Source organism: Chelonoidis abingdonii, chromosome 4 (assembly GCF_003597395.2).
Source record: "Chelonoidis abingdonii isolate Lonesome George chromosome 4, CheloAbing_2.0, whole genome shotgun sequence".
Lineage (NCBI taxonomy): Eukaryota > Metazoa > Chordata > Testudines > Testudinidae > Chelonoidis > Chelonoidis abingdonii.
This window is the reverse complement of record NC_133772.1, coordinates 41,714,969-41,727,534: the sequence shown is the minus strand read 5'-3', so window position 1 is coordinate 41,727,534 and position 12,566 is coordinate 41,714,969. Positions and strand designations below refer to the sequence as shown.

Genomic DNA, 12,566 nt, shown 5'->3' with positions numbered 1-12,566 from the left:
TCAGTGGGATCTGAGGGAAGTGGCCTGTAGAATTGGAGAGTTGTCTGGCGGCCTCCTTTTGGTAGTCAGACCTGTTCATGATGACAACAGCACCTCCTTTATCAGCCTCTTTGATGATAATGTCAGGGTGCAGAACGCAATGCCATCCACCACCTTGGGGACCCCTGTGCTAGATTCTGTACATACAGATATTAAAACAGTCCCTTGAGCCAATAGTTTGCTGCTTAAATAGACAAGACAGACTGTGGAAGGAAGTAGTAGTATTTTGCAGATGGGGGAACTGAGGCCCAAAGACTAGGTTATTTGAAATTGATACATGAAGTCTTTGGTAAAGCCAAGAGTTTAATTCCAATCTATGTCCCAGTTCAATAACTTAACCTCAAGACTTTCTCTCTAGTAGAGAAGCCAATTTCAGTTAAGGCAAGTGAATTTTCTTACTATGTAACAGTGCTGGCTGCAAACAATCTGCTGCAGTACAAGGCTAGAAACGCTGAAAGTGGTGAATAGAGAACTTCACAAACAGTGAATTTCTTCTGTTATCCACTGCTTTTTATTCTTTTCTCTAGCCAATGAAGGCCCATTTCAGAGTCCTAACAGCTAACAAGGAAAAAAACCATAAATCTAGGCAAGTACATGTGTATGAATTGGAGATTGTAATCTGAACTTAAGTTTGGACAAGCCAGTGGTAGCAAACCAAGCAATGTCACCAAAACCAAACCCAGCAACCAGAGCTCTTTAAAGAGGGAATCTCCCATCCACACCTGCACCTGACTTTGTTTACATATTTCCCCTTTTTATCTCAATGACTATGATGCTTAATCAGGACCGATCCCATATGCTTTCTGCGCATGGCCTGATGAGACTCGTTCTTAAAAGCTTTCTTTATTTTAGTTTTCAGTCATCTCTAAAGATATAGCCCATCTGTTGGTTTTCTTCATTTTTCATTTGTCTAGATCAAAATTACAAGCTCTTAAAAACCAGGGTATATAACAGTGCATGCATATGTCACTATAACAACATCTGTGTCACTGGCATGATTTTTAACAGAAGCATGGGAGGCACTTGCATCATAAATTCTTTTGCAATGTTTACTGTTTTTTGGGAAAGTTACCCTTAGGCTAAAATTACTTACACTAACTCTGAGACCAGGGAGGAAACTTGACAGTTTTTGAGAAAAATCCACTTATCAGTTTTTTGAATTGTTATAATGTAAAGAAAGAAATAGTCGTTTATATCATTCAGTCTTTCAGATGCTCTTTGATAATAAAAAACACTAAATTAAACTTATGCATGAATTTAGTTCAATAAATATTATGGTTATTGTCCTGTTTCTGAAGGCATTTTTATCTACAAATTATGTAAACTTAAATTTGAGGACAGCATGCATGGAATTCTGTTTTCTTCTAATTTGTTAATATACCAGATTGCTGTGGTCCAGATACATGTGCTCTATCAGTGTCTGGAGAATGAAATACTGAGTACAGCATAAACCAGTCTTAAACTTGAGTACTCTGTATACTAGCCAGTCATTCTTTAATCTGAATCCACTGTACCATGTTTGAACATGTGAGTATTCAGTTCAAATTTTGTGTTCTCTGGAAAGTGTGGTACAATGAGTTGTATAGTCTCCAAGCATTTAAGATGTGAATTAAATGGATAATTGTGTTCAGTCAAGTGTACTGACACTGTCCTCTTTAACATCAAAGTGAAAACTAAATTCATTTTTGTAATTAAGGTTTCAGACACCTGAGGAGATAGAAAATGGGGGTGGGGATGCGTGCACTGAAGTTTACAAGTGCAGAAAAAAGAACATACTTATCAGGAGCGAAGTTGCAATTGCTATGGGAGCCATGTCATTACTACTTTGGATTTACAACTCAACTATAACAAAGTGAACGGAGGTGGAGTTTTTGCTTTTTCTTGTAAATATACATAAATATTTTTCTATGTTTAAAATTTAACTTTTCCTCCCTAACCTATCATTTAAAAATATATGTGTAAGTTGCCAAAAGTACTTCATAATCAATCGAAAAGATTTCAGCAATATGTCAGACTGGAGGGTGAACCCACAAAGTAACCATCTTCAGCATTACTACTTGGAGTTGTATTTCTAACCAATCTTTTCTGACTTGCATTTAGCAGTAAGTAGGTCACTGAGATGAGATACTTGTTAAATTCTTTCTGCTATGTGTCTGCCTCTCTCTCATGCCATTACATGCACACTGTCCAAACAGGTTTTACCTTGGGGTTGTAAAGTGGTCGTCTCTCCCCTAAACTGGTCTTCTGCAATACAAACAACAGTAAAGCAGCTCAAGACCCAGCTGCATCTGGAAACTATTTGGTCTGAGAAACTCCTACAATTTTTGATCTTAACTAGACTGTTTATGGCATATTTGCATTGTAGGAGCTGATGTGCACCTATCTCAGCACTGGATTAAGCTGGCACTGTTAGGTGTTTTGAAAATAGGTGAAGGTGCAGCACGCGTGTTCCAGGTGAAGCTAATCCTGTAATGAGCCTAATTGTGAGGATGCTAACAAGTCCTGGGCTTTGGGTGAACCAAGTTCATTTTATGCCTTCAGAGTTTTGTGGCCTTGCTTTTAACAAATGTAGTTGAGAAATTTTTTGTTAGGTGCTGGGAGTTGCACTGAATAGCTTCTACTGTTTAATATCACATAATGTAAACTGTGTTTCCACATGTATTTAATATAGCATGCCTGGAGAGAATTATCCTCAAGCATATTTCATGGTTACTTTTATGAATCCTTATTTTCCCTGTGCCCTCATCTAAGTGTGACGTTATCAAATAAAATCATCTACAATAATGCTGCCTGGAGCAGACTGAAATGGGGCTGGAGTTATAACACCAAGTGGGGGGAGAAACTTGTGCTTCGTGAATGGTGCTCTGTGTCTGGGAAAACTTCAAGCAGTCTCCACTTATGTCCTTCCACTCCTTTCCCACCCAAAGCATGGATAGTCTTGTCCAATGAGAACTGCTGACTCTGGGACCCTCCCTCTCTGTGCTGATTACACCTTGTATCCCTCAGCCTAGAGTTCCATGATAGTTTGCAGTTTGGCTTCGGTTGCTATGCCATATTGACGTAAAACTGAAAACAGTAGTTGTGTTGTACACCTTACAGGGAGGTTATGTATATGTGTAGAATTCTCGGCCTTTTGGCTAAGATCATGAGTAGTTCAGAATGTTAAACAACCCTGGGGAGAATTTCTTAGCCAAGTTTTAGAAGCTCAGCCTTTTTATATGAAGCTAGGGGTCTTGTGTGTTTGTAGGATGGAAGGAGAACAACAGGAGTCTTTCACTTTAGCTCTTTAATATTAAAATACATTATTGCACTAATCCTTCCTTGGAGAGCCACCCATTTGAGCTTCAGAATTAGGGCAAGGAAATAAAAGGAATAGTTAAGTCTGAGATGAAACTCCCATCTGTGTTATGATCTCCAGGAAAAAAAAAAACAGAACAACAATGGTTAGGAATGACATAAACTGAGCACCCTATTTCTTATTGTCTGCCAGGAGCAACTCACCCATGCTGCACTGAGGAAGATAAGTTTTTTCAATAAGATTGCTTCCTCTGACTTCACTTCTTAGTATGTATGTATGTTGCAGCCATGTGCTGGTGCTTTCAGAAGGATACATGTACCAGATCATCAGTGTATCTGTACTTTTTAGTAGAAACTAAATCTTGTTTGTGGATTTTTTTTTCTTATTGAGAGAGAGAGAATGGATATCTTTTCTCGAAGAGGGGGAGAATGTAGAGAAACATAGGTTTTTTTTTTTTATCTTGTTTAAAGTGAATTGTGCCTTCCAGCCAGGCACTGCTGTGCTGTCTGATTTGGCATTGGGCCATTGCAAGGTTTTCACCTGAATTTGTAGAATGTATATAACGTGCATTAACGCTGCATTGAAGACATACCCTAATTCAGAAGACTGGCCCTCCAACAGCATAGCAGTCCTTAACAACTCTTAGGCTTTTTTTCAATATTGATACAGGCAAGAGTGCCATCTGCTGAACCATTATCTCTACTCAAACACCTCCATCTTTTTTAGTAGTGTCGCGTCCAAATACAGATCTGACTTAACTCTATTTAGCTAGAGATCTGAAGTGACCTCAGCACAAGGTGGTATGGGTGCAGGCCTACATACTCGCTAGAAGTTTTCTGATCAACCTATTCATGATTTATTTTCGCTTAGTACATGGAGTAACACTCACTTCCCTGTTTTTGGTACGGTCTGACTTTATTGACTGAACTCTCAATGACCGTCCTGCTTTTTGTGGGTCTTGCCCACAATTCAACCGCTTTAAGAATTCCTGTTGGCATTTGAACAATATCTTGAAGACTTTTGCAGGTTCATATTAGGCTTCTTCTGATTTCTGCACTCCAACTTGCTGCTCTTGCCCCCAACAGGATAGATATTTGTTTCTGGTGTTTCAGATTTAGTGAAGATATGTACCAATCTCTTCTCTCTGCCTGTTACAGAGCAAGGCGTAGCAACAGCTGAAGCTAAAGAAAGTGATTGCTGCTCCAAATACTGACTCTTAATCATTGCCACCAGAGCTTTAAGAATACAGTAAAATACTGGTCAGTTTAGGTACCGTGTCAACGTTTTGAAAGTATTTATCAAATTTGATGAATTTTCTGAAATTCTTGCATCAATTGATTTACAGGGCTTTTATCTCAGTACACTTTGTGATCAGGAGGGCATGTTTCCATCCTGATGTTACTGGGTTGGGGTTGAAAGTACATTTCTGACATCTTTCCTCCTTATACGATCCCCACCTCATCACTAAACTTCTTCTGCCTCCGGGTTGACTTCACTCTTAAGGCCTATGTTAGAGTTGTCATCTCTGAGGCACAGAAAAATGGGCCACTGGCTGTGGGCCCCATCCCACCCCTGTTGCTGGTGACTCCTATCCCTGAGTGATGAGTCTGTTTCCCCCACTTCAGTCCCAGCACAAAGAGGAGTTGTGGTGGCCCCGGCAGGCAAGGGCCTGGGATACTGCATGCATGCAGCACAGGGCCGAGGTGCTGTCCAGGCTGTGACACTCCCAGGAGCCAAGACTGCTGCATGGGCAGCAGAAATAAACACTAACATGCCACATCTCTGATGGGTAACAGGCAAGACAGCAGAAAAATTGGCCAGGCCAGTCAAAAACTGGCTAGGTGGCAACCCTAGCTCCTCTACACAGAGAGACAATGTGTTTCATGGGGGTGTGATTTTTAAAGCACCCCCATGTGTGGCTCAAGTAGACCCTGCTAGCACCAACAAAAAGTTCTGGAGTGCACCTTAAAATAGTATTATGTTAAAGTACACTAGGGAACTTTTTGGGCATGCAAGCATGGTGTATAAAGACCAGTTAATGGACAGACTGCAGCTCTGTGTGGACAAGCCCTCAGTTTCTATCAGGAGTTATGAGACTTTGGATTTGGACAAAACACCAAGTGCTTTTCCCCTACTGCTGTTGTTGGGATGATAGCAGAATGAAGACTGAAATTACTTTCCAATGTAAATAAGACTTGGAGGTAAACTAAATGATGGAAACGTTCCTGTTGCTAATTCTTGAGTGATCCCAGAGCGCTGGGGACATGTTTTGAGGTAATTAGAAAGGTTACTTGGCAAGGTAATAGCACAAGCATATTAAAGTCAAGCAAAAGGGGCAATTAGCTAGCTGAATTGAAATATTACATGGCAGGCAGGGACACACAATAGACTGCAATTTAATTTAAAACAGAACTTTACAATCTGACATTGCAAGCGCTCATTTTTCATATAAATGCTGAGTTGCACTTTAATGGCTCTATTTTTGTTTCTTACGTTGTTCGCTTGTCTGAGTGGTTTTGACTTGTTCTTTTCCAAGCCTCTTGATACTTCTATACTTCCCTGTGGTACCTGCTTTATGCTGCTTTTATGGAACCCTGAAAGAGGCAAATAAATAGCTAAGTGAGCAACAATTGCTTATAAAATGGTTATAAACACACAAAGCATTATTCATAAGATTACTAAATATCACTCCTTGGCCTGATGGGTCAACATTCCCATCAGGGTGAGGTCTTGAGTGTAGATGATGTCAATCATAAAGCTCTTTGTCTTTGGTCTGGCAGTGGCTGGAGTTAGTATGGAAAGTGTGTCCTCAGTATATGCATGTGTTTTGTGAATAGATGTCAGGGGGTGCTCTGCCTTTCCCGATTGGTACCTTTTCTTACCCTATATCATCACTTAGAAGATTAACTTTAGTAATTTATCTTGTGTACTGGGAGCAATCTATGCTCAGATGTCTATGATTCTGTTACCATAACAAAGCATGATGTCTGTAACTGGCCTACCCCTCTCACACGCCCACTGTGGGGATGTGACACTTTTTATTCGCTAATTTCAGTGTACCTTCCAAAAAAAGCCTCACTGGTTCCTATATATCCCTTTCCTACCACAAGGGGATAACACTTCTCCTACTACTGAAAGGCACGTATGTCCAAGGTGGAACTAAGCAGCTGTTAAACAATTGTGCAGAATTTTGAGATAGTATACGAAGACTACGTATCCAGGAGGAACTTTCAGGATAATTTAAAGGGGAAGAATATAATTACTTGCGTACGAAGTCTGACATTGGACCTTTAATGTACACCATGGTTGTAATTCAAGTGAATATCAGTCTGAACATACATCATTATTTTCAATGATTACACCTTCAAATAAATATGCTGCATTTGAGTACTCCTTTTTGGATATGACTGTTTTCAGATAAATCTGTTCATTGAACTTATGGTCAAAGTCTCTTGTTTTAAAATTCTTAAAATCCAAAGTTGCGACTTTCCATGGCACCAAATGGCCATGTTGCGCACATGTTTTAAGTTACTAAATTTGACATCATACATAATAAAACATACCTGCTCAAAATGGCTGAGTTGTGCTTTCTAAAAACCTTTACTTTCGGTTGCATGATTTTGGGGTATTTAAAATAAAAACTGAGACACAGCATCTTTAACTACAAGATGTTACTGGATTTTATGTAAGCATACAACTGGACAGTACATTCAGCCCAAAGAAGGGATGCAGCTTGCCAAATAGAGAACTGATAGTTGGAGAAATAGAGGAAAAGAAGAGTGTTCTGGGGGAGGGGAGAATGTTTCACAGAAGAGAGCATTGAAAGTGGAAGTGTGGCACAGAGGTTAATCATCTGCAAATGGATCACTGATTACATGTGTCAAGGGGAAAAGATCATGAGTTTTCAAATTGTTCAAGTCTCAGTTTCTTGTTTGACATCCTTCTCAAGAGGTGTATCACAAAAGTTCCTAAATCCAGTCCTCTATGTGAGGATGTTGAGGCCTTCTATCTGATAGTGTGAATCTTTCAGCTTACTAATAAGGCATGCAGAGGCCAACTTTCTTGTTAAAATCATAACAGTGTTATTGTAGTGTTTCATATTTACTTTCGTTTGATCTATGAAACCTTCTTTAACTTGGAAACAATAAGGTTTTCCCTTAATATTTTGTCTGTTAGTGCACTGTAAAAATGTTTAAATGCTTATTGTTTTACAACTGATTTAAAAGGGCTAAATGTCTTTGTGAATTTTAGTTCATGAATAAAGTGTGTGAGTTTCCCTTGCTACTGTGTGTTCCTTCTCTGGGTATTCTGCCTCACTCTAGTAGTTGATTGACTTAATATAACAAGTTTGCATTATTTACCGGGGTGGGGGAGAGTTTGGGCAGTACCAGATTATTCCAAGAGAGAGGATGATCTTGTGGTTAAGGCACAGGACTAGAAGTTGGAGAGAGTTGTTCTCTTTTTCCCGCCCTTCCACAGACTTCCTGTGTGACACTGGAGAAGTCACTTATCCTCTGTCTCAGCTGGATCACTTGGAAGCACAAGGATAAAAATACCTCCTACTGTCATATTCCTCTACTTAAAGAGGATATTGAGGCTAAAGTTAATGGATTACAAATCCTGTGGATAGAAGGTACTATATAAATGCAAAACAGTATTCTCCCTGGGCTTTTCGACTGAACTACGGGGAGAATACTGGTAGAATTAGATGTCCATAGTCTTCTAATACACGTCAGTGGCTTGTGTAGTCACAGCACAGCGCTAAGAGAACTCACCTCCACGAAGGGCGTAGCTGCCAGTGCTGCGTGCACTGTCTACAGTGCCACGTTACAGCGCGGAAACTTGCAGCACTCAGGGGGGTGTTTTTTTCACATCCCTGAGAGAGAAAGTTGCACCACTGTAAAGTTGCAGTGTAGACAAGCCCTAAAGAGCAACACGCTACTTGTTGATAATGAAGATTAATTATTCCCACTTCTAGGAGAGCTTTCAGCAGGGTTACTTCATTAGACTCTGCACAAGCTGCAAACAATAGCATGCTTGCTCACTGACTTGAACAGTCATGATCCTATAATGCCCACTTGGTCTTGTTTACTATTTGCTACCTATAAATTTGCAAATTGACTGTTACTTCTGCTGATTTTGAACTTCATCCTGACTCTATCTAGAAGTATCTTTTAGAGATTTCACTATCAGGCCTTAGGTTATTACATAATTGTGTGTCTTTGCTGTGGATACTCTTAGGATGCCTCCAGCCCCTTCACATCCATCTTAGCTCCCTCCTTCTCCACTTAAAAATACCTAAATGTTTTACTTTGTAGATGATGATTTGTTACATTGTGTTTGGAACAATTTCTTTTCTCTTTTTATGTAGAATTCCTCCCTCTGCCTGGGTTTTTCTGCTTGTGGTATGAAATGATTGTGCAGTGTCTTGCAGAGCGTGGTGGAAGACTTCATAAGCTGATATTGTTAGAAATGGGTTTTGCTGTGTACCCGAATGCACCCTTGTCTATCTAGCCTTTTGCACTGAGAATAAGAGTGATAAAATTTGAAGTTGGGTGTAAACGTGTTGCTTCCTTTCCTCTACAGGGATTAATTAATGAAATATGTCTCCCAGCACAGTACTGCAAAGAGCTTGGCTGAAAGAGGCTTGCTTATCCCTCACACTACTACTCTTGTCTTGCTGCACAGCTGGCACCGGTTTGAAAAGGCCAATTCAGATGCTCCCTTATTGGCCCTGGCTCCTCAGACTTGGCTCTAGCTCAGAATGGTTTGTTGTTTTTTTTGTTTTTTTTTTTAAAGGAGCAGCTGTTTGTCTTTTCCAGCTGAGGTTTTTTTCCCCCTCTCTTTCTCTTACTGCTTGCTTATTGGCTCAGGAAAAGAGGGAGGGAGGACTGGGTGAAGTAAGTTGTATACACTCTGTGAATGTGGTTGGACTCGTTTTTACAGGGAGAGAGATTGAAGAGTGGAGGTGAGGCTGTACTGGCCATTCCCCTCAGCTTTTCCCTCCCGTCCCTCATTTTCTCTTTGTACCATGGTTGGGGATCATTGTAACCTCTCTGGAGACAGACCCGTACTCTCCCAGAATCCCAAAACTGGATTAAGCTGCAAAATGGTTCTACAGGCGGTGGGTAAAGTGCTAAGGTAACAATCAGGTTGTCGTCATTTTAGAAATTAAGGGAGAGGTACAGGGCAGGGAGTTGGCATGCATAGCAAAATGGGGAAAACTTTTAGTTTGGAGCAGACTTTATTTTATTTCATATGATTTCATAAGAACAAATAAGTGTGTAGTGAGGGAAACTCTGTAAAGATAATGTTGTAAAGTGGAGATGCATTGTGAGAGGGGGACTTGAATAATGTTGTGAGGTAGACAACTGGCAAAGTAACCCTTGGTCTTGTCCAACGTTTTTAAGGAATGAGGAATTAAAAGCTGTGTTGATTTGTCTCTAAAACTTAATTGGTAGCCATATAAATGTGGAATTTCTATCAAAAACTTTTTGAATTTATATCAGTGTTTAAAACTGTCAAATGTAATACTCTAGTGAAATAGTTTGAAGGCATCTGAGAGGGCTGAGTTTCAAGAGGATGGGTGGTGAATGGCTACTTGTTTTCTTCATTAGTAATGTTACTTGAGTAAGTAGTTTTGACAAAGAATCTACATAATACACGTGGCTTTTTTGTCTGTACATTGGTAAAGAATATGTTTTTAAAAAATCAGTTCATGTATTGTAAACATACTGTTATGGGTCTGATTGTACGCGTATATGTAAATATCAAGACCAAAAGGAAAACTTTTGGCAAGTATAGTACCTTGATCGGGGAGAGGTCTGATCTGTTCTGGGTTGAGAGGAAAATTTCAACACAAATATTAGAAAAAACAGGCTTGATGTTGGGGAAAATGTAGCTTTTTATTTCTGTTAACATGAGCTCAAGTATTTTTTTAAACTGTGAAGAATTAGTGCACAAGCCCAAAGAGGGGCTTTGTTGTATGCACATAACTTTATTTGGCAAGCCTCTGCTTGCAGCTGTTTCCTCTTATTGATGGCAAATTTGTTAAAAATGTTTGTCAACAGAAACATTATCCTTTGTCTGCCTTCCTTTATTTATGGGTCCTCTGACACCACAGTCTGCGCTGTGAAGATGTTCATTAAACTTGAACTTAGTTGTCACAAAGTAAAGACAAGAAAAACTGGACTATGATCTGACTTTCATTTCTGCTAGAGAACTTGACTGTGCTTAAGTTAGAGGGGATGCTTTTTTTAATTTATAATTTTAAATAATAGCTGTCTTCCCCTTTCCCCTTTTGCTTTCTGTCATTCCCCTTTTGTCTCTCATTTATACTTTCTAAGGGGTAGAGTTTTGAGGAGTGGTAAGTTCCTTTCCCAGCTCTTCAACTAGTTTAGTGTTTCAGAACTGTTTCAGGTTCCGTTCTTTGTTTGCAAGCTTTTTTTTAGGCTCTGTAATTCAGTGGGTTGGTATGCAGTAAGTCCTATCTTAAAACACTTTGGCCAGTAGCTGGCTATTCATGTTGTGAACTTTTTTGAAGTTTTAGTAGCTGTTCTATTGGCAGCACTCCCAGATGTAGATACATTGGTGCCTCTGAAAGAAAGTATTGCCAAAGCCTTTGTTCAGGATCTGTAATAGTTGGTCTTAAATGTAGGTAACTTCCCATGATTTACAAGTGAAACGTATACCTTTGTATATTTGAGAGCTGAATAATTTTGACAAGTCACAATGAACTTTAAGTCTTACTGATATTTTTTTCCTATTTTGAAAGTGTGTATATTATATTTCTATACAATTTATTTTTGGTAACCACAGTGTAATTTCTTCTGCATGTCTCATTTTCTAAAGCATATACCATAACTTTAGCATGAAAGAAGGGAAAAGCTGCCATAGTACGTGTAATGTTTTAGGCCTGGATGATGAAGAAATGAGGTGGATTTTATTTTGGCTAGTCAACTATTGGACAGGTGTTTGTGGATAACATGGATAAATTACTATATTTTGTGTCATAATGCCCAAGTACTTTCTTTTCTCCTACATTTGAATACTTCTCATGAACTGATGGTTCTTGTGTGTTGCTGTCCTTTTTTGCATTTGCCTGTTTGTCCTGGACCACCAACTTCTGCATCCAAAAAGAAAAAAAAATGTGAAGTCACCTCACTGTCGTTGCCAGACAGCAGCCCAGCTCAGCCTGTTTGGACTCAGGCCTGGGACTCCGATCTGGGTTCGTTTCCTAGATCTGCTGCAAACTCCTCATGTGACCTCGTATGAGTCACTTAACCTTGCTCTGCCACAGTCTATGAAATGGAATAATACTTCTCTACCTCATAAGAATGTTGACGATAGATTCATCACCCTATAAAGGGCTCAGATACTAGGATGATATGATTGGTGATAGTAAGAACATAGATCTGAGATTGATCTAAGGTAGGGAAAGTTAATAGGTGGACCACGGGTCAAATCTGGATTGCCAGATGATTTTGAATGGACTGTGGAAATTTTTTACTTATTATTATCATTACTGTCATTGTGGTATAAAAATATGCTCTGGAGTTTGGACCTTGACCATAACTTGACCAAGAAATTTGGACCTTGACAAAAAATAATTGACTGTCTCTTGTCTAAGGAGTGAGGTGTGCAAGTTTGTTGCAAAAATAGTCTGCTAGCACTTCATAGCATCATGTGAGGCCAGTGATGCTGTTGATGAAAGTGGGAGGGACATAGGCCTAGTTATAGGAAAAATTTCTTCCTGACAATTGGTGTCATTCGTTTAGTACTTGTCCGATTGCAAGCGTAGGACATAAGAATGGCCCTGTTGGGTCAGACCAAAGGTCCGTCTAGCCTTGTATTCTGTCTTCCAACAATGGCCAATGCCAGAGAGAATGAACAGAATGGGTAATCATCAAGTTATGCATCCCCTGTCACCCATTCCCAGCTTCTGGCAAACAGAGGGTAGGGACATCATCCCTGTCCATCCTGGCTAATAGCTATTGATGGACCTATCCTCCATAAACTTATCTAATTCGTTTTTGAGCCCTCTTATAGTCTAGTCTAGGACAAAATGTTTTCAGCACAGTTATAAATGTGGCTTTCTTAAACCATGCCAAACTCTGTTTGTTTGTGGTGGTCTACACTGAAGTTAAAGTGGTGTGAACTTCTGAATGACACCCATTATCAGTGATCAGTAAGTTTTCCTGTGTAGATCAGGCCTTGAAACTACTTGTGG

At 39.6% G+C, this 12,566-nt stretch overlaps 1 protein-coding gene across 8 annotated transcripts in view; it reads left to right on the top strand.

The window, feature by feature from the left end:
• The window catches only part of MOB2 (MOB kinase activator 2), a 163,151-nt gene that overhangs the window by 110,374 nt on the left and 40,211 nt on the right, over positions 1-12,566 (top strand). The window contains exon 1 of one of the 8 annotated variants that reach the window (XM_032770776.2): positions 9,322-9,478. The exons of 6 other annotated variants lie outside the window; for them this stretch is intronic. In XM_032770776.2, the coding sequence (XP_032626667.1) occupies positions 9,369-9,478 (110 nt within the window). In that variant the 5' untranslated portion in view covers positions 9,322-9,368. Of the gene's footprint in view, positions 1-9,321; positions 9,479-12,566 lie in introns of those variants that run through there. One more of the 8 variants, XM_032770792.2, reaches the window with a different exon arrangement.